The 23,118-nt window shown below is 39.7% G+C and overlaps 1 protein-coding gene across 4 annotated transcripts in view; it reads left to right on the forward strand.

The window, feature by feature from the left end:
* The first annotated feature begins 410 nt into the window (after nucleotides 1-410).
* Nucleotides 411-23,118, forward strand: part of Ptpn12 (protein tyrosine phosphatase non-receptor type 12) — a 64,216-nt gene continuing 41,508 nt past the window's right edge. For all 4 annotated transcript variants that reach the window (XM_069996334.1, XM_069996336.1, XM_069996335.1 and 1 more), the window contains exon 1: nucleotides 411-544. In XM_069996334.1, coding sequence (XP_069852435.1) covers nucleotides 446-544 — 99 coding nt within the window. In that variant the 5' untranslated portion in view covers nucleotides 411-445. The remainder of the gene's footprint in view (nucleotides 545-23,118) is intronic.

Raw genomic sequence — 23,118 nt, forward strand, 5'->3', positions numbered from 1 at the left:
CGCCGGTGAGGAGAGGCGGCTCGGTCTGCGGCTGCCGGCGGGGGGCGGGGGGGAAAGGAAGCACCGGGAAGGGGGGGGGCAGGGCGAGCGGAGGGCCGTGTTCCTGAGGCGGCGGCGGCGGCGTCTTGGACGGCGGAGGTGGAGGGCGGGGAAGGAGGATGGAGCGAGCTGGGGGTTGGGGTTGGCGCTAGCCGCCGCGGCTCGCCTGGCGCCGTGGGAGAGCGGCGGCAGCTCCGGGAAGTTGTGGTGTCGGGAGCCGAGCCGGGCCGGTGCTGCCGCAGCCGCCGCCCGAGGCGGTGGGGAGGAGGCCGGCGCGGCGGAGGCTGGAGGGGGTCGAGAGGCAGGGCGGGCCGGGAGCGGCGCGCTGGGGAAGACGGAGCAGGCTCTGCGGCGGGCGGGCGGGCGGCGGGGGGGCCGGCGGCCGCAGGCGGGGGGACGCGGGAGGATGGAGCAAGTGGAGATCCTGAGGAAATTCATCCAGAGGGTCCAGGCCATGAAGAGTCCGGACCACAATGGGGAGGACAACTTCGCCCGGGACTTCATGGTGAGTCTCCCGCCCCGGGCTGTCCCCGGGCTCGTCCGCCCGGGAGTCCCCCCACCCCCCACCCCGCGGCGAGTGCTGCCAGCGCTTTGTGTGCGGCGGTGAGGAGAGGGGCGGAGGGGCGCGTCCGGACCCGGGGACCGGCTGCTGCTGCTGCAGCCGGCTTGGAGGGGCGATCGCCTCCTTTCTGATCCCTCCTCCGGTGTTCTGCGGCCTCCCTCCCCCCCAGCCCCAGACGGGTGCCCACCCGGGACGCCAAGGCAGCGGCCGCGGGGCCGAGCCCGCACCTCCACCCGCGACCACCTATTGTTTCTCAGGCCGGGAGTCCTGAGGGAAGTGGGGAGCGGGCCCGGGGGATGGCGGGGTGGCGGCTCGCCTCTCCACGCCTGCCCACCCGGCCTGCCCCTCCCAGGAGGGTCGAGGTGGGGGTGTTTGGCTGCGGCTGCGGAGGATCCGGGGGTATGAAGGTTGGCATTCGCTCGTGGGCTCCCTTCACTCCATACGCCGGCCCCTCCGAGGGGGGCAAGGAGGACGGAACACCGTCTCTGAGCTCGCAGCGATTTTGTCCAGCGCTTGGGAAAACAGGATTGTGTCCGTGAAGAGACGCGCCGCGGGTTTACCTGATTTCGATTAATCCCAGTCTGGCTGCTTCTCTCCTTAGACTCGGGTTTTGAGGGGACCTTGGGGGGGTCATTGTGGATGGGGGGTGGTTATCCTGTGGGAAGCTTACTTCAGACTCCCCGGGGGATATTGCCGAAGGCGGAGGGGATGTGACTATCACTTCCTATCCGGGGTGGGGGTGGGGAACCCGGGAACAATAGTCCTGGTGGGGCGGTGGCGACCAAACCGGCTGAAACCCTGAACTGGGAGATAACCGTCCCGTCACCCCCCTTTTTATTATTCACCCCCCCCTTTTCCTCCCACTGCTCCTGTGGACGAGCTTGAGGGGGAGGGACGAGGATGGTTAAAAGTCTGGCTGGTAAAATTAGTCTAGGTTCATCCCTGAGTGGCCGTCAGCTCCCAAAGCGTGGGACCAACCCGAAGCCGACTTCCTACATGACCCCCCTCCCGCCCTTTTTATTTTTCTGCTGGACAATGTTCTCGGTGGGGTTGTTTCCCGGCTTAGGAGGCGGTGGTTGCGGCTCTGCTCCTACGGATATTGCGCAAGACTGGGGCGTTGGAAACCCTGGAGGTCTGGGGAATGGAAAAGGAAGTGTGGGACGTGGGGAAGTGGTTGGTCCTTAGTCTTGGCAGGAGTTGGAGATGGCAAAGAGAAACCTTAGCTCCGGGACAAGGTACATCTCCTAGAGTAATCACTTAATTCTGAAATTAGGTTAGGAAAAGGATACATAAATACATATATTGTCTAAAAAAATAGGCAGCATCAGATATTGAATGGTTTTTGTTTAAAAGTGAAGTCAAGGTACAGGTGAAGGGACTTTTAATTACTGAATTGCCTTTACTCATTTTAAAGGGATTTTGTTTAGAGCTAAAATGGTTAACCAGACTCTTGGTCTGAAGCAGTATTGTAATAGTATTTAGCTTAGCAAGTCCACCTCCTCGACTGATAGAAAATAGGAGTATGGTTTTGTAAGTTATGAAGGCTAAATTATCCTTGAGTTTAAATTTTTTCTCCTGGTATTACATGGTATGTTTTTGAAATTTCATTTTCTGATCGGAAACGAATAAAGAACATTTTTTCTTCCCTGCTACTGAGAATTTTTATTGGTAGTATCTTTTTTTTTTTTTTTTGGTAGTATCTTTTGAATGGTGTCATTTAGAGTCATTGAATATAGACTCCCCCGCTCTTTATTTTTACTACAAAAATAGAAGAAAATACTTTGATTATTTAGGGTGCTTAAAACTAGTAGTTTTTCAGGCTTGCTTGGTTATGGAAGAAGGGTGTTGTGGTCCCTAGCCATTTGTCTGCAAGCTACTCTTGTTATCCCTGGCCATATTCCATTAAGAAAGAGCATTGTTTGGTAATGCAGGCCATCAGGACAGGTGCCCATCTTCCGAACTCCCGTATGGAGGAAGCATTTATGCTTTGGGAATGAATCAGGAATTCCTATGGGAGATTTCAATTTTCAAGGACTAAATGAATTTCCTTTTTCTTCCATAAGTAGATACAGCTAGGTAACTCTACATTGGATATTTGATGACTAAAGCTATTCTTTTATAGTGTGCTTTTTTTATTTCCTGGCTTGATTAGCAATAGCTATAATTAAGTCTGCCTGTAGTCGGTGCTGCTTTTTTCCTTAGTGGAAGGCTGGATAAGCTCTATGTCCTCTGTCACAGAAAGAGAATAGAAGATAAAACAGAAGATAGATTCTAACTGTTCTGTTATTAAATTTGGATGTGGATTAAAAATCTTAACATTGTAAGATTGAGCCTTTAGAAGTAAGATAGCAATTATAACTTCTCTTATGAAATAATGTTATTTCAAATTTGGAAATTACAGTGTAGTCATTAATAATAGTCATTAATACTTACACTTAGTAAATTGGAGTGGTATTCAAGCTGATCTGATTGTAAGCACAGTAATATTTCCATTATTCTTTTTTTTTTGTTGGTCATGGGGCTTGAACTCTGGGCCTGGGTGTTGTCCCTCAGTTCTTCAGCTCAAGGCTAGAGCTCTATCTCTTGAGCCCCAGTGCCACTTCTGGTTTTCTGAGTGGTTTATTGGAGATAAGAATCTCAGGGACTTTCCTGTCTGGCCTGGCTTTGAACTGTGATCCTCAGATCTCTGCCTCCTGAGTAGCTAGGATTACCGGCATGACGCACAGGCGCCCAGCTTCCATTATTCTTTCCAGATGTCTTACAGCACATCTGTCCTATCATCTAAGGCCCTACTCCACTGCTACTAATAAGTCTATGTGAGCATATCTATACATACCTTTTGTATTCTTATGTTCTTTAAACTTAGATTTTTTGGGGGGTGGGGGGGTGGTCCGGTCTTGGGCCTGAACTCTGGGCCTGGGCGCTATCCCTCAGCTCTTCAGCTCAAGGCTAGGGCTCTACCACTTGAGCCACAGCGCCACCTCTGGCTTTTTTCTTTTTGCTTATGTGGTGCTGAGGAATCGAACCCAGGGCCTCATGCATGCAAGGCAAGCACTCTACCACTGAGCCACCTTCCCAGCCCCTGAACTTAGATTTTTGATAAGCATTCTCATTTAGTACAACTGCTTTGTTTTAAAAAATATTTTTAAGTAGCTGTGAAATATAACCAGGTAACAGTTTAGTATTTTAGCCATTTCCTTATGGTTGATTTAGTCCATACTCTTTTCTGCTCTTGATACTACTGTGATTAACATTCATGAATACATTTTTTATTATTGCCATATATCTCTAGGAATAGAAGTACTAGGTAAAAGGATGTAAACATTTACACATAATTACAACTTTTTTGAAAAGACGTTTTGTTATACAGCTACCTACAGTAATGCTTGAGTGTTCTTATTATAATTACCTTGACCTTTATTTAATGGTTGAAAAGTGGTATTTTACTATATTTTAATTTCTTGATTACCATTGGGGTTAGAAAATTTTCCACCTGTCATTAACTGTATTCTTTTTTTTTTTTTTTTTTTTTTTTTTTTTTTGGGTCCGGTTGTGGGGCCTGAACTCTGGGCCTGGGCGCTGTCCCTCAGCTCTTCAGCTCAAGGCTAGCGCTCTACCACTTGAGCCACAGCACCACTTCCGGCTTTTTTCTTTTTGCTTATATGGTGCTGAGGAATCGAACCCAGGGCCTCAGGCTTGCAAGGCAAGCGCTCTACCACTGAGCCACCTTCCCAGCCCCTCATTAACTGTATTCTATGAGTTGTCAGTATTTGCCTGTTGTGTTCTCATTCGCGAAAGAAAAGGAGGGTAGCCAGATTTTATAAATGATGACATTCAGGTTATTGCTTACCATTGAAAACATGCTGGTTTTGCAAATAAACAGATTGGCAAGTAAACTAAATTGTGACAGATGTAGAGAAGATCTTTACTATCTTGTATAGGATAAGTCTTTGATAAGATACTTGCTTCTAATATATAAAGTATATATACTGTAGCTATTGCAGTCATTTGATAAGTTTCATGTTTTAGAAAGTTGATTATAATGCAATATGAAATATGGCATTTTGGAAGCTGCTGAAATACAAGAACTTGATACATGATAGAGCTACATTTTACTCTAAAGAGAGATGCCGAGAGTGGTCTGGTAGAAAGGTGTTCCTGGACTATGTATTAAGGACCAGTGAGCCAATAAATGTTCAAGGATAAAGATGCTGATATAGATACTGGGGGTTGGGATTGTAGAGAATCTTCTGCCGTGTTTAGATTTTTCTGTAAATTCATAATTGTTATTGTGTTCAGTTCTGCAGTACAGTTCTTAGTTGTGAAAAGGTGTTGGCCTCCCATTCCTGCAATGTACCCTCCACCCGTCTTTCCCACCTTCCCATCTTCCTTTTTTTTTTGGGGGGGGGGTCTGGTCTTGGGGCCTGAACTCTGGGCCTAGGCACTGTCCCTCAGCTCTTCAGCTCAAGGCTAGCGCTCTACTGCTTGAGCGACAGTGCCACTTTCAGCATTTCAGCATTTTTTTTTTTTTTTTTGCTTATGTGGTGCTGAGGAATTGAACCCAGAGCCTCATGCATGCAAGGCAAGCGCTCTACCACTGAGCCACCTTCCCACCTCGCTCCCCCCCCCCCCTGCCCCCCATCTTCCTCTTTTAGATAGCTTTTGATGTAAATCACTGCTCTGGATACCTGGCTAGCCACTGAACATTTTAAGTTAGGCAAATATTTATTTGACAATTTCAAGTTTTAGAAAGTTGACTGTGATGGAAAATATAAAGTATGGCATTTGGAGGCTTCTGAGATATAAAAACCTAAACTGGAGAATAGAGTATACAATAGATTTGGTAAGGATTAGAAAAAAAATTAAGTTGTATATCATGGTACAGCCTGTAATGCCAATACTGGGGAATTTGAGAGAAGAGTAATATGGGGGCTGGGAAGGTGGCTCAGTGGTAGAGTGCTTGCCTTGCATGCATGAGGCCCTGGGTTCGATTCCTCAGCACCACATAAGCAAAAAGAAAAAAGCCAGAAGTGGCGCTGTGGCTCAAGTGGTAGAGCGCTAGCCTTGAGCTGAAGAGCTGAGGGACAGCGCCCAGGCCCAGAGTTCAGGCCCCATGACCGGACCCAAAAAAAAAAAAAAAAGAGAGAAGAGGGTTATGAGTTTGAGGCCAGCTGGGCTACATAGCATCAAGACCCCACCTTAAAGGGTATGAAGAAGAGAGGAAAAAGAAGTCCGAGTAATTCTCCATATGTGAGTGATAGAGTATAAGAGTTTAACTGAGATTTCTAGCTTGAATATCATCACTCAAGCTAGAAGGTATTATTTAGCAAGATAAACAAATAGAGAGGTCAAACAAGATTGTGAAAGACAGTTTCAAGTTAGAAGAGGATGTATAGTGTTGGACTTGATACATTGAGGTTGCTGACAGGAGAGAGTTAAAGATGTGAGTCCATTATATAAGCATGTAGGTGGCAGATGAAAGCATCTAAGTGAATAAGCTTCTAACAGGCATATGGGATGATCTGTTTTAGGTTGAATAGCGTTAGTAAGTAAAAAAAAAAAAAAAAATGCTGCTGAGAAGGAAATGATAGCGATTGTTCCGGGGAAGGTGTGGTTAAAGAGGAAGAAGTAGAACCAGGTCCAGAAAGCCTAAGAGAGCTTCAAGAAAATAATTGTTACCATAGCCAAATAATAAGGCAAGGAGGACTGGTAATGTGAGATTGAGAAAGCACCAATTCCATTTGGCAACTTGGAGTACTTTTGTGAGTATAAAAAGCAGTTTGGAATTAGGGTATTGGAACAATCTAACTTACTTTTGCTTGAGTAGAAAATAGGTGAAGGGCTGGGAAGGTGGCTCAGTGGTAGAGTGCTTGCCTTGCATGCCTGAGGCCCTGGGTTCAATTCCTCAGCACCACATAAGCAAAAAGAAAAAAGCCAGAAGTGGCGCTGTAGCTCAAGTGGTAGAGCTCTAGCCTTGAGCTAAAGAGCTGAGGGACAGTGCCCAGGCCCAGAGTTCACGCCCCATGACTGGACCTCTTCCCCCCCCCAAAAAAAAAAAAAAGAAAAAAATAGGTGAAATGTAATTATAGTTTTCTTCCATTTATCTTAACATTGAAAGAAAATGGTACAAGTTGAAAGAAAACACTGCTTACAGGAGAGAGATGCTCTTCCCTGCCTTTTTAGAAAAATAGATTTTTTTCATATTTCTTGCTTATACATGTTTTCTTTTGTGAAATGATTATATAACTATAATTTTAAAGATGTCAAGAGCTTTGTCTTTGTATTAAATAAAACCTCAGTTTCTAGTTCAAAGTTTGAGTTTGAAATACTAGAAAACAAAAAGGGAGGTAGAATTGAAAACTGCAGCAGATTTTGTGTTGTAGATTCCAAATAAGTAAAATTTTTCATTGCTCTTTCAGCATCGTGGTTTGTGGACTTTAAAAAATGTTACTGATTTATTGAGTTATAAGTAACTTTCCATAAAGCTCATTCAAAGTGTATATTTTAGTAGGTTTTTTTTTTTTACTATAACCAGAGTTGTACAGTCATCACCACAATCAATTTTAGAACATTTGATCACCCGAAAGGGAAACCTTATATGCATTAGCTGTTAACTATCCTCTTCCCTCCAGCCACATGCAATCAATAATCCATCATGTCTATAGATTTGCCTAGTCTAGACATGTTACATAAATGGAATCGTGACATTAGGTGTTTTTGATTGACTCCACTTAACATAATGTTTTCAGGTTTCATTCATATTGTAGTGTGGTTTCAGATTACATCATTCCTTTTTGCCTCTATATTACTACATTTTATTTGTTTTAATTTTGTGAGTTTTCTAATTTTTTGTAATTATTAATAATGTTATAATGAGCTTTGGTGTACAAGTTTTTGTGTAGATGTATATTTTGAGTTCTCTTAAGTGTACATAAAGCAGTGAAATTGCTAGGATATATAACACTTGTGTTTAGCATATTAAGGAGATGCCAGGCCATTATAGGAACCTTGTGCATGTTTGCACCCCCACCAGAAGTATCTGTGCATTACAGTTTCTCTATGTCCTCACCAGAATTTGTTATTGTCTCTCTTACTAATCATAATTTTTATCCTTGTGGATAATGAATGAAGTGCTATCTTCTTAGATTAGCTAATATGATTTTGTTATCTAACTTACCAAAGCTAATGATAGGAAATACTATTTAGTCTTTGCATTTGAGCCAACCATAATGCTTTCTTAGTGCTGGTTTGGTTAGGATTTTTTTGTCCATCCTTTTTTGAGTATTTAGCCAGATGTATTTCTGTGTTAACTAACTCCACAAGTGCAAGTGAACTTTTTAAGTAACTCTCCAGATGTAGCTCGTTGAGACACTACATTAAAAATTTACCTTATATGTTAATTTTCTGGAATTTTTTAAATATTTTGTTACCTTTTTTTTCTTCATCATTTGGCATTTACTTTGGTAAAAGGTTTTGAAAGGACAAAAACCAGATATTTTTTGTTCACATATTAAACATAGATGTTTTTTAGCATTCAGTTGGTTAAATTCATAAACATTTGAATTTCTGTCTTCCTCAGATTAAAAGTCTCTAAGTCTAAGAGACTGGGATTTAATTATCTCTGCTACTTAATATAGTACCTGGCATTTACTATACATTGATGTCCATTGCTTGGGCAAAGATTAGGCAAACTTAATGCTGTAAAACAGAAAGAATTAGTCATCAACTGAATTCTTCAAGTGGTCTAAGAGCTTTTCTCCTCAGCCAGTATGAAAACTATTTGTCCCTGCTCCTACACACAGACATGCTTACACAACTGCAGTAATATTTTCAGTACCTACTAAAAGAGCTAGGCTGAATTCAAACCTTTTAAATAAATAGGATTTTAGTATTTGCAATTTCCTTTACATTTGAGCAATAGTTCTCTACTGTTTGTGCACTGCTTAGTGTGTATAGCTATTCAGGTTCTTCTTAAAGTAACATCTATGGAGTATTAACTCATAAATCATATACTTTGAATATCTTATCTTAGAGTATTAATTTTTATTAAATGTCTAGTATTTAAACTTCTAGTTTGGATTTAATTACTCAAATCCAGTTATTATGCTGTTATCTCTTAAATAGTAAAATTTGTGTTTGAAAGGTGGGTTTACAAGAAATAACTGTTCTCTTTTTGCTTCTAGTTTCTTGTCTCATTTAGTCCATTCCACATACCATGCTCAGGTTTTCTAAAATGCCACTTTTGAGTATTGGTATCTGTAAGCTAACAAAAACCATACCAGTGAAATCAGATGTGTGCTCAGTATCTGCCTTGCTATGTAGTTGTAAGGTTTCATATATAAGTTAAAAAATTCTCATGACTCCTTTTGCTACTTAAATACTGGAAATTTTTAAATGCCTAAGTCAACTCTTAAGTATTGAGTTCAAGCTTTACTTTCTTCAACTATATATCTGTGTCTCTTCCCAAGTTGGATTTCTTGGTTTCCCCTTGTATCTTCCCCCAATTTTACAAATCTACCTCTAGTTGAAAGGTTAAGATAAAGGGAGTACTAGGATTTGAATTTCAGGGCTATGTCTGCTAAGAAAGCATTCTACTGATGAGCCATACATAGGCCTGATGTTTTTCTGGTTACTTTTAAAGATAGGATCTTACTTTTTTTTTTTTTTTTTTTTTGGTTGGTCGTGTCCCTGAGCTCTTCAGCTCAAGGTGAGTGCACCACCACTTGAGCCATAGAAGCATTCCAGCTTTTTCTGCTTATGTGGTGTTGAGGAATCGAAGCCAGGGCCTCATGCATTGCAAGGCAAGCACTCTACCACTGAGCCAGGTCTTACTTTTTATACAACCACTTATTGGGACCCTGATCTACCTGTTTCTGGCTTTTCATTGTTATTGGAATGACAGCTGCTCTCATTGTCATGGAGTCTTGTAGATTATTCCCCCTGGTTTGGCCTGAAGCTGCAGTCCTTCCATTTTCAGCCTCCCACATTGCTTAGAATGACAAGCCCCTGCCATTGCATCAAGTGCAATATATAGAAAGCAAGAACCTTTCTCAGAAGGTAACCTGGTAAACTTTCTGCCCTGATTGGTCTCAAATTGTGATCCTCCTGTTCTCAGCCTCTCAAGTATCTAAGATTGTAGATGTGAACTACCAGCTCCTGGCTTCCTCTTTTCCTTTTTGAAAGTTATTTCTTGTCCTTGAGTTTACACACTAAATGAATGAAATCTTGTTCAGCTGTGTTTGTACTATTAGGCATACTTTTTTCCTTCTTAGAAGGCTTTCCATTTATTTGGCAGGCTAGTCCTTAGACCATCAGAAATTTAAGTATTTATGATTTCACTATATTCACATAAAATACAGAATATATAATTCTCACTTTCTGGGATAAGTTTATCTTAATTGCATGTTACCCATCGTAAATTTTGGCTTTTCTTACCATATGGGGAAAAAAGCCTTTCATTAAGTTTGAGTTAAAAACAGTGAAATCAAAGTGATATACAGTTATTCAATATCATTAGTCTCCTCCAAAGAGAAGCTTAATTCTTCTACCAGCATTTTATATTCCTGTACTAATTAAAAGTTTTCAGATTCAAGCAGGAACAATTATCTTCTTGAAATAACACCGAATCACACCCTTGTTTGAATTAGTAAAATATTGTTTCTGTGACTGGTTGTGGTTGTTTTCTAAAAAGTTTCCCTAGAATGTGGAATATGGGCCATGGATTCTCAGAGGCTTTGAGATCTACAACCTCTGGTAATCTTTTCAGGTATAACCTGCATTAACAAAGCTGAATGAAATGAAGGAACAAAGGATGAACAAATGCAGTAGTGGTACCCAGGTACAGTGTTGAAAATGAACTAACAGCACCGGGCACTGGTGGCTCAGGCCTGTAATCCTAGTAACTCAGGAGGCTGAGATCTGAGGATCACAGTTCAAAGCCAACCCCGGGCAGGAAAGTGTGAGACTCCTATCCCCCATAAACCACCAGAAAATTAGAAGTGACTCTGGCTCAAGCAGTAGAGCTGAGGGACAACGCCCAAGCCCAGAGTTCAAGCCCCATGACCGACAAAAAAGAAAAAGAAAAAAAATGGGCTATATAACTTCTGGGTGAGCTCAGGAGGGAAAAACTGGGAGAGTTCAAGGGAAGGGATGACATTGTCCAAAAAGAAATGGACTCCTTACGTGACTTATGTAACTGTAACCCCTTTGTACATCACCTTTATAGTAACAATTTAAAATTTTGTTCTTAAAAAGCTGTTTGAACCAGGTACCAGTTCACGCTGTGTAATCCTAGCTATTCTGCCGGCAGTAATCTGAGGATGGTAGTTCAAAGCCAGCCTGGGTAGGAAAGTCTGTTAGACTTTATCTCCAGTAAACTATTTAAAAGGGATAATTGGAGCTCAGGCGGAAGAGTATTAGCCTTGAGGAAGAAAGCTTAGGAACAGCACCTGGGACCTGAGTCAAGCACCAAAGTGGGAGAAAAGCCATTTTAGCTGTTAGTTAGCATTTGAGTAACTATTCAGGTAGGTCTTTGAAGGAAGCCTGTCATCGATGATGTCTACCATCTATCTACAAAGGACGTTTATTGAGGTTTATGAAAGTTCACCATGTTTTAGACACTGTGCTTAGAATGGCAATTGAAAACTTGGCAGGAAGTATTATGAACAGACTTGTGAGAAGCAGCAAGAAAATTTCCTGGGGGCAGCAGACTCTGCCTTTAAGGGCGATCTGTGAACCTTTTCAAATTATATAGTTATTCTGTTTGTTAGTGCTTAGATTTCAAGGGTCCCCCAAATCTCAGAATCTCTTTACTAATAAATGACAGACTTCGGAGTCAGATAGAGATTAATTTAGATGATTATGAGCAGGTTGTCCAGAGAATTTGAGGCTATAACACCTTATTAGAAAACCAAGATAATATATATGCAAGGTTCTTAAATGGTAATTCAAGATACCATATTGCTTTACTGGAAAATATTCAAGATTTAAACCTCAAAAAGGGCAGGAGAGTGAATCTAATTAAAGTGCATCATATGCATGTATGAACATGTCAGAATGAAATCTCTTTTTTTTTTTTTTGGGTCCGGTTGTGGGGCCTGAACTCTGGGCCTGGGCGCTGTCCCTCAGCTCTTCAGCTCAAGGCTAGTGCTCTACCACTTGAGCCACAGCGCCACTTCCGGCTTTTTTCTTTCTTTCTTTCTTTTTTTTTTTTTTGCTTATGTGGTGCTAAGAAATAGAACCCAGGGCCTCAGGCATGCAAGGCAAGCACTCTACCACTGAGCCACCTTCCCAGCCCATGAAATCTCTTGTATAAGGAATTGATACGAATAAACATTTAGGGGAAATCCTTCTTTGTTTTGTTTTTGACCTTCCTCTTCAGTCTTTCTATTCACATATGTTCAGATGCAGCTTTTCATTCATCTGACATCTCTTCTCCATTTCTCAGTACTTTAATCTTGTTACACTAAAATCCTTGTAAAAGCCCCCAAAATATTTTTCTCCAATGTGAATTGAAACAATTTTACCTGGTTTAGGCTAACCTGAGCAAGTGTTTAGACTTCCAGTTTCCAGGAATACTTTGTAATATTAGAATAGTAGTAACATATATTAAGGAAATGGTGTAGTTTAGATGTTAATTAGAAAGGAACAGGATTAAGAACATTAAGTGGAATGTAAAAAGTGTGCTACATTCTCCCACTATCAGCTCCCCCTCCCCAAGATTTTAACCTGTTGTTCATATGGTTTGTGCTGTGGTGATTCTCTGTTCAGTATCTAATTTTGGAGACTGGTTTATCCTGAGATCTTGCTTTTATAGATCTGAGATGATCTGTTAACATACTGTTTGCTTTTTACTTGCTAGGCCTTAATGGCAGTTTCCAGATTTATTAGATGATGAACTGGAATCTAACAATTATATAGAATTATTCCAAAGCTTGCTTCATTTCAAAAGTTTTTGTTTGGTTGTAAATTCAATCCATTTGAATGGCATGGACAGTGGTTATGTGGTCTCTCGAACAGATAGGTAATAGAGATGAGAAAATAAAGTTGTTTACACTAATACATAACCGAATATAATGCCTGGGGGAAAATGCTAGGAAGATACTTTGTGTAAGGAAGATACTTGGCAGTCTTTCTTTTTCATGTAGTAAAATATATATAACATCAAGTTGGCTATTTTTAAATGTACAGTTGTCATTAAATGCTTTCCCATTATTATTTAATGCAATAAGGATTCTGAAAAGAGAAAAATTGCATACTGTTGAAGCAGGGCTTTGTAAGAAAGAACTTTTAAAGAAGAGTGGATTTTGAAGATCAAACTTAGCTGGCCACAGACTGAAGTCTTGGGACGTTTGATTTATTTGCTTGATCTCTGTGGGTTTTTTCTTTCTCCTTTTTTTTTTAATTGCTCTCACTTATTACCCCACCCTATTTTCCCTTTACTTTATCCTAATACTATATATTTTATCCTGTCCAGCTCCTAACATAACTCCTCACAACTGTGAACTATGTCCCTGAACATATTAAGTACCTTCACTTATTCATCTTATTCCTCTTCTTACCATCTTCATGCTCCCTATTGCAAATACTTTCATTCTGACCCCAGTAGTCCTATGCAAAAACTCAATCCCTGAACATTGTGTGATTGGTTGTGTAAATAAAGCTACCAGTAGTATCTTACTAGAATGTAAATATTTTTTTATTGGTTCTGAATTGAGAAGTTATTAGAGCTGAGATACACCCCATACCAGTGTTAATACCCCATCCAATGAAAATACAGCAAATAGAGGCTGGGAAGGTGGCTCAGTGGTATGCATGCATGAGGCCCTGGGTTGGATTCCTTAGCACCACATAAGCAAAAAAAAAAAGCCGGAAGTGGCGCTGTGGCTCAAGTGGTAGAGTGATAGCCTTGAGCGAGCTGATGAGCTGAAGGACAGCACCCTAGGCCCAGAGTTCAGGCCCCATGACCGGACCCCCCAAAAAAGAAAAAACAGAAAATATCCAGGCAACTAACCTTTCAATTTTTAACACTTTATAAATGGGTTCAGTTTTCAAACCAAATGATGTAGACCAAAAAGTTGGACCAAAAAGAAAACCTAGCCTACTTTTGTGTTGGCTGGGTGCTAGTGGTTCACGCTGTAATCCTAGCTACTCAAGAGGCTGAGATCTGAGGATAGTGGTTCAAAGCCAGCCCAGCCAGGAAAATCCATGAGACTCTTAACTCCAGTTAACCACCAAAAACTGGAAGTGTGGCTCAAGTGGTAGAGTGCTTTCCTTGAGCTAAAGAGCTCAGGGACAGCATTCAGGTCCAGAGTTCAAGTCCCAGGACCAAAAAAAAAAAAAAAAAGGAAACGCATATAGTTGCCGAAAACAAGACTAGTTTAGACCCTAATACAATGATAGTTGGATACTTAGGTCTAAAATATAAATATGTAAACACATATGGGACCATATGTGCATATATACGAGTGTGTGTGTTCAAACTGAGTAAAGTATGGTATATGCAGGAGTGAGATTTCATGGTGTCATTCTTTTGAAGAATTAACAGCTAAAAGGAATATCAGGAAGCTGAAACATGTCTTGGTTGAGAAGGGAGGTCAAACTAAAGGAAGGATTTGCAGAGAAAAAAAGATGAATATTTGGTGAATTAAGTCATAAAACTTACTATACATATATGAAAAAGAAACTAGGAAACAGTAGGATGGGGACGAGATCATTGTGGGAGAATAATGGAGAAGGGTGACTAACCAAGATGAATTGTACATGTAAGTCCACATGTTAACTTAAAACTCCTTTGTTATAACTATTTGAAGACAAATTCTTCTTTTTTTTTTTAAATTTAATTTTATTTTATTTGAGAACATACTGTACAGAGGGGCTACAATTACATGGGCAGGATAATGCATACATTTCTTACCAAGCATTGCCGCCTCCTCCTTTGTTTACCCTTCACCTCCCTTCCCAGCCTCCCCCCTCCCCCCACCCAATTATACCCCCCTCCCCCCCCCACACCGACATTGTAAAGTTGGTTTTGACATGACATTTTGTACTTCTCATTGTTGCAACAGGTCCACCTGAATCCTTAAACGACTTGTCCCCATCTCCTCTACATGTTATACTGACATCAAATATAGTGAAAGCGGGGGTTACACTGTGGGGGAGGGACATACAAAGCAACAAAGAAATAATCTTACAAATGCGTTAGAAACACATGCATGAAAGAAACGAAAACATTAAAATACATATTTAAGGGTTCATTTTCCTAACATCACATTATCTGACCTTTTCCGCTTGACTCATACATATACTAGATATTGCAAATAAGGGAAACCATGGGACCTATGCTTCTTTGGGCCTGGCTTACTTCACTTAATATAATTTTTTCCAAACCTTTCCATTTCCTAACAAATGGGGAAATGTCATTCTTTCTGATGGAGGCATAAAATTCCATTGTGTATATATGCCACATTTTCTTGATCCATTCATCTACTGAGGGGCATCTGGGTTGGTTCCATATCTTAGCTATGGTAAATAATGCTGCAATAAACATAGTTGTGCTGGTAGCTTTAGTGTGGTCTTGTTTGTAAACATTTGGGTAAATGCCCAAAAGTGGGATTGCTGGATCATAGGGGAGATCTATGTGAAGTCTTTTGAGGAACCTCCATACTGCTTTCCAAAGTGGTTGAACAAGTTTACATTCCCACCAACAATGAAGTAAGGTTCCTTTCTGTCCACATCCCCTCCAGCATCTGTTGTTGTTAGAGTTCTTGATTTTTGCCGTTCTAACTGGAGTGAGGTGATATCTCAAGGTTGTTTTGATTTGCATTTCTTTTATGGCTAGGGATGTTAAACATTTCTTCATGTGTCTATTGGCCATCCTTCTTTCTTCTTCAGAGAAGCTTCTCTTTAAGTCTTTCGCCCACTTATTTATTGGGCAGTTGTTTCTTTGAGGATTTGTTGTTGGGTGGTTTAATTTTTTGAGTTCCAAGTATATTTTAGATATGAGACCCTTGTCCGTTGTATGGCTAGTAAAGATCTTCTCCCAATCGGTGGGCTTTCTATTGATCTTGCTAGCTATGTCATTTGCCCTGCAGAAGCTCTGCAACCTTATGCAATCCCATTTGTCCAACCTTTCTTTGATTTGTTGTGCTTCCGGGTCTCTATTCAGAAAATTTCGGCCTGAGCCAATGAAGACAAATTCTTGATGAAAAGAAGAAGGGAAGGGAGCCCTTTGAACAATCAAGTAGATAAGAGAATGATGAACATTTAATGAAAGCGTTAGCTAGACAAGAATAAAAAAAAAAAGTTTTTGGAAGTAACTGATACAGTGGAGCTATTTGCAAGTTAATAAGCATTAAAACAACAGAGAATGGGTTACAATAATTAAGTTTTTGAGTAAATGATAAATCAGCTCACTATAAAAATTAAGGTGACAAAACATTGAGTCACATCAGCGGCCTTATCCAATTAAAAATTAGATAAGACCTAAGAATTCCCACTTAAAGTGATGCTAAAGTAATGCCACCTTGTCCAGTTCATCTCCTTGTAATATAGAATGGTGCTGAATTGTAAATTTTTTTCATTCCATTTTAAAACATGAGAATATTGAAGAAAGACAGTGTTGTCTTCATTTATTTTTGCTGTTAATAGTTTAGACCAAAGGAGAAGAATTGTTTCTAAGTTTTGGAGGCTGGAAGGTGAAGATACTGCTTTGCTCTGGTGCATCCCCATGGAGAAAAGATAGAGAAGGGCAAACTAATAAAGGTAGCTTAATGCCAAAAAGCATTTTCTATAAGGGCCTTAAGAGACTGCATGGCCTAGTCACTTTATAAAGGCCCCATCCCTTAAAACTTGTATTGACTTGGCAATGGTGGCTTAGAGATATAATCCTAGCTACTTAGGAGGCTGAGAGCCGAGAATCATGGTTCAAAGTAAGCTCAGTTAATCACCAAAAGCCAGAAGTGGAGCTGTGGCTAAAGTTGTAGGGTGCTAGTCTTGAGCTAAAAGGTTCAGCAACAGTGACCAAACCTCAGGTTCAAGCTGTAGTACAAGAACATACACACACACGACTGTTATATTGGTGATACTTGAATTTTGGAGGGAACACAATGCATAACGTGTATTTCTAAATTTTTTTAATATAATAGATACATGATTATGTGGAGATAGTGTGCCAGTATAAAAAGACTCAAACATTTAGGGCAAAGCCAAACTGAATTAGAGTACTTTCTCCTGATTTATACTAAAGCATAAATATTATGATAATAAAAATTAGGCTTGAATCCATACAAGTTGAAAACCATCTGTAATATAAAAAGTGAGGCAATGATGAATAATATAGCTAGATAAAATATTTCAACATATATAACAATATTATTACCAGCACACATGAATAATTTTGGTATATCAATTAAAAAGAAGACTCCACTAGAAACAATGGACAGTAGTAGCCAAGTGGTCCATACCTGTAATTTGGGAGGTTGAGGCAGTAGGTAGGATAAGTTCAAGATCAGCCTGAGCTACCAGTGAGACCATGTCTCAAGATCCAATCCCCTCCAAAAAAAGGACAAAAGGAAGCATGGACATATGGCATGAAAATGAACAGAACAAGAATGCACGAGAAAAAATCCTCGTCCAATAATTAGAGAAGTATTAATACTTTTTCTGGAGGGCCTTCCTGATTTGGTAAAATTCAAAAGTTGATAACTAGGAAGAGACTAGCAAATGTTCCTTATGGACAGAAAAACTAGTGTTGAAGGCAAACTTGTGAAGGCCTCGCTTTGGAAGGCCTCTTTAGGAAGGTATCTTGGCCACTTATATTGATATATATGCTCTTTGACTCAACATGTCCATTTCTTGAAATCTTAAAAATAATTTGCTGTTAGGAAATGGAAAAACTTGGAAAAAATTATATTAAGTGAAATAAGCCAGGCACAAAGAAACACAGGTCCCATGGTTTCCCTTATTTGCAATATCTAGTATATGTATGAGTCAAGCGGAAAAAGTCAGATAATGTGATGTTAGGAAAATGAACCCTTAGATAGGTATTTTAATGTTTTTTTTTTCTTTCATGCATGTGTTTCTAACGCATTTATAAGATTATTTCTTTGTTGCTTTGTATGTCCCTCTCCCACAGTATCCCCCCCCCCCCCCCCCCCCCCCGCTTTCAATATATTTGATGTCAGTATCACTTGTGGAGGAGATGGGGGAAAACAAGTCGTTTAAGGATTCAGGTGGACCTGTTGCAACAATGAGAAGTACAAATTGTCATGTCAAAAATGAGCTTACAATGTCAGTGGGGGGGGAAGGGGGGAATGATTGGGGGGAGGGGGGAGGCTGGGAAGGGAGGTGAAGGGTAAACAAAGGAGGAGGCTGCAATGCTTGGTAAGAAATGTATGCATTATCCTGCCCATGTAATTGTAACCCCTCTGTACAGTATGTTCACAAATAAAATAATAATAAAAAAATAAATAATTTGCTTAGGTAGACTGGATACATTGGATTACACTTGTATTCCTGGCTAGTAGGAAGGCAACAGGATCTAGGTGAGAGGTCAGCATAATCAAAACAAAGAGAAAAAGAAAGGCTAACGGCATAACTTAAGTGGCTCTGAGTCTCACCAATTAAGAAAAATTAAGTAGGAGTGTAAAATAGTATATTACTGTGTTAATACCAACGATTTTTGTGATACAACCGTATGTCTTTTTGAAATACCTTCTTTAAAGGCAGTTTGATTTTTAGTTTCATTACCAAACTAAAAAGAGATTTGTAGAAAAAAAGGATTAAACAACAGGCATGACACTACTATGTGTGGGAAGGTCTGCTTGGATGATTTCTAGGAACCTGGGTTCTCCTGAGAAGAGTGGCTCACTGTTCCTCAATTTTTTTTTTTCCTGGTCCTTCATGGAGCTTGAACTCAGGGCCTGGGTGCTGTCCCTGATATCTTTTGCTCAAAGCTAGCACTCTTCCACTTGGAGCCACAGCACTCTTCTGGTTTTCTGGTGGTTAATTGGAGATGAGATAAGAGTCGCAAGGACTTTGCTAGGTGGACTGGCTTTGAATGGTGATCCTCAGATCTCAGCTTCCTGAGTAGCTAGGGTTACAGGTGTGAATTACCAGCACCAGGCTGTTCCTCAATTTTATAAACAGTAAGGTTTAGATACCTGCTTTCTTTCTAGAAGCTTAGAATTTTAGTAATATGTTAGATGGAAACTAATTATATGATTAGTGTCCAGTAAAAGCCCTGGACACTATCTCTGACAAATTTCCTTGGTAGAAAACATTTCACAAATCACAACTTGTTTTTGCAGGAATTTAAGGGGCCTTGTGTGATTCTGTTGGCAGAGGACTCTTGAAACTAGTGCTTATATTTTACTGGACTTGCTTTAAACATCTTTAAGCTTTTCACTTTGTATGCATTTGCTATGATAAAACATAGAGTGTGATTATATACTGGATCACTGTATAATTTGGTGAGTTGTATGAGTGAATGTATGTATGTACTGTCTGACTTCTTTATTTTGCCTATTTTTCTCTGATAGTAGAAAAATTGAAAGCTTTAGTGATATTGTAGATAATGAAGTCAGTTGTTAAAAGTGTCCTCAGCATTTACCCAAACGATCACAAACAAGGCTATAGTAAAGCTACCAGCACAGCTATGTTTATCACAGCATTATTTACCATAGCTAAGATATGGTACCAACCCAGATGCCCCTCAGTAGATGAATGGATCAAGAAAGTTGTGTGTATGTGTGTGTGTGTGTGTGTGTGTGTGTGTATGTATGTGTATAATGGAATTCTATGCCTCCATCAGAAAGAATGACACTGCCCCATTTGTTAGGAAATGAAAAGACTTGGAAAAAATCATATTAAAGTGAAGTAAGCCAAGCCTAAAGAAACACAGGTCCCATGGTTTCACTTATTTGTAATAACTAGTATATGTCTAGGACAAGCAGAAAAGGTCAAAAGCTATGTCCATATGACCATATAAGATGATGCTGAGTGAAATAAACCTCAAGATAGAGACAAAAGTGGTTTTTTTCTTTCTTGCTGTTGTTTTTAATGTACTTACAATATACCATGTGATTTTTTTGTTTCTTTTGTATGTTCTTCCCCCATGGTATAACCTGTTTTCACTGTATTTGATTCCGATGCCCTGCATCTTGTATATACATTTTTCTAATTTAGGGAGGGGAAGGGAAATAAGAAAATGCTGAAATAAGGTTACAGGATGACCCATTGTAACAATGAAATGTAAAATATAACTAACTAAATAAATAAATAGGAGGTAGTAGAGAGTGGCTCTAGCAGTAGAACATTCTACCAGCTGTAAGTGAAAAAGGAACATGGCGCCCCTGAGTTGAAGCCCCAGTACTGGCAAAAAAAAAAAAAAAAAAGCCAGGTAGAGATAATATAATGTATAAATAGATGTAATTTGAATGGAAAATTATAATCTGATTTTACTATGTGCTGATTATATTTTGGTGGGGAGGTATTTTGCCTTCATGTAATGTAAAATATGTGGTACAGTCAATTCAAATTATTAAGTTAAATGATTTTTGGAATATAGAACAAATAACTCATGTATAAAAACACATGAATTTATCCATTTAACAATTACATGCCATGTCCTATATTTATTAATCTTTAATAATTACCTTTGAAAATTTTTAGAGCAGTGGCAAAAGCAGTAAGATACTATGAGTTAGGTATTATCAATATTATACAGCCAGATGACTCTTAGGTTATTTTACTGTATACAGTACAATTTAAGATTTGTACAATCCTGGGTTCATATTTACTATTTTGTAAGTAGTGAATTTGTGACAGTGATACGTGATCTAGTAACAAAGATTTTAAGCTTCTGTAATTTATATTTTATATTATTATCAGAATTTGAGTACTAAATTCCATTTCAGTTCTATTTTTGTGTTTTTATGTTGTTTTTATTTAAAATCTTAACAACAAATTAACATTTGTCTGTCTAAATACATTCTTAAGTTGAGTCTCACCAAGTAGGAAGAGACTAAATATATTTCAGAGGTAGAACTAACTAATAAAGACTATTGATGGATTGGAGAGGAAAGAAGGAAAGGAATCAAAGGTGACTCCTAGGGTTTTGGCTTGAAGAACTACTGAACAGACATGCTATTTAGATATGTCTCAGATGCCCAAGAGGCATATAGTGAACAACCCAATAGACAATTAACTATTTGATTCTGGAGAAATTTAACAAACTTCACACAACACATTTACAGTAGCTTCAGTCTTTAGATAATGAAACTGTTCTATTGTAAGAATTCAAATTTTGATGCACAAACAAGTATTTTAAGATGGTAGTCACATTGCTTGTCATTTTTGAAGTCCTGTGAAAATCATTTGGCTTTGCATTTTAAACAGAGAACAAGTAATTTATTTGAAACTTTAAAACAATACTAAATCCACTTTTTTGTTTGTATCAAGAACTCCATAATGTGAAGCTTAAGATGGTAGGGCATGCCTGTAAGCCCAACACTCAGGAGACAAGTGTAGGATGGTGAGTTTAAGGACAGACTGGCCTTGCATAGTGAGACCCTGTCTATAAAAAAAAAATTCTAATGTTAGGACAAGGGCTATATAAGTCATAGGTAGAGCATTTGTCTAGGATGTATAAGACCCCAAATTTAATATCTCAGCCAAAAGCAGTGAGAGGAAGGAGGGAGAAGAACATTTATGTATAAAAGCAATTCCTGTGACTTTATGTGAGAAAGCCTAATAAATAATTCTTTAGTACAACTTGCTTTGCACTAGATATTGATCTGTCAAATCCAATTTTAAAAAAGCCTAGTCTTGGCCAGGCACTGATGGCTCACACCTGTAATCCTAGGTATTCAGGAGGTTAAGCACTTGGAAGCCACCTTGGGCTGGAAAGTCCATGAGACTCATCTGCAGTTAACCATCAAAAAATTAGAAATGGAGCTGTGGCTCAAGTGGTAGAGCACTAGCTTTGAGCAAGCCCAACACACACACACACACACACACACACACACACACACACACACACACACGCTCAAGTGGTAGAGCACTAGCTTTGAGCAAGCCCAACACACACACACACACACACACACACACACACACACACACACACACACAATATACACATTCTCTGTCTCTCTCCCGCTCCTTCTCCCTCCATCCCTCTCCATTTCCATCTCTCCCCCCTCCCTTCTCCCCTTTCTCTCTCTCCAGTCTTTGCTTTCAGGTTTGTAGTGTAGTGGAGAGTCAGGCCAGATTTCCTAAATCATAGTAGAATGGTGTATTACAGACTCACTGCAGTGGGTTGAGAAGCAGTTTAAAGAGGAAATGTTTAAGAAAGGCTTTCCAAAGGAAATAACACTTCCAGAGTTTTATTAACTTACCAACAAGACCAAAATTGTGAAGCTATTGTGTTAAGGCATGGAAGGTGGCTGGTGGTGACAGTGGCAATTCTATAAGACTGAAGTATTACACTTTAATGAGAAAATAAAAAGAAGCTAGGAAATCAGACAAGCAGCATTTAAAATACTTCATAACTAACCTGAGGAAATGGTAATTGACAGATCTATTAAAACATTCTTTTAGTATGAGACTGAAATGATTATTCTTATGGAATACACATGTGTGACATTTTCCAAATGTATCACACTGATCTATGCCTCCTAATTAGGTGGAATTAAAACATGAGCCACCACCCTCAGCAATAAAGTATTAATTCTTGGTTCAGTGCTGTTCTCATATACTCTAGACCATGTGCTTTCCAATAAGGTTCTTAGTTCATTACAGCATGTTCAGAAATAGAGGGGTTTTCCCCCTGCTAAATTTCTAGGACAGCTTTACAAAAGCTGTGATCCGGTGATCAGGACTTTAAAACAATATTTTATGTAGACATTTTCTGTTTTATCTAATTAAGTGAACTTTGGTGCTATCAGAGTTCTTTCGTTGTTGTTGTTGGTCATGGGGCTTGAACTCTGGGCTTGGGCGCTGTCCCTGCGCTCTTCAGCTCAAGCTCTTCAGCTCAAGGCGAGCGCTCTACCGCTTGAGCCACAGCACCACTTCCGGTTTTCTAGTGGTTTTTATTGGAGAAAAGAGTCTCATGGAATTTCCTGCCTGGGCTGGCTTTGAACCGTGATCTTCAGATCTCATCCTCCTGAGTAGCTAGGATTACAGGCGTGAGCCACTGGCACCCAGCCTCAAAGTTCTTTTTTACATGAAAAATAATAAATGTACAAACAGTGCTACTATGTAGTTGTTAGCATTGTAGTATTTTGAAAATCAGACTGGACCATTCTGTGGTTGATTGATTTTATTCAGTATAAAAGCATTTAGTGTTCTCAGGGCATGACAAATAGACATCTCAGTAATTTTTTTGTTCACAGTTAATATTAATAAGAGAAGTAAAGGAAATAAGATATAATTTAGTAACAAGAACTTAGAAAGGAAAGATTATTTTGGATGGGGAGAATCTGAAGCTTCTTTAGATCGTCTTAAAAATGGATAATATT

The sequence above is a fragment of the Dipodomys merriami genome, unplaced genomic scaffold (genome assembly GCF_024711535.1).
Source record: "Dipodomys merriami isolate MVZ:Mamm:240054 unplaced genomic scaffold, mDipMer1.0.p SCAF_5, whole genome shotgun sequence".
NCBI lineage: Eukaryota > Metazoa > Chordata > Mammalia > Rodentia > Heteromyidae > Dipodomys > Dipodomys merriami.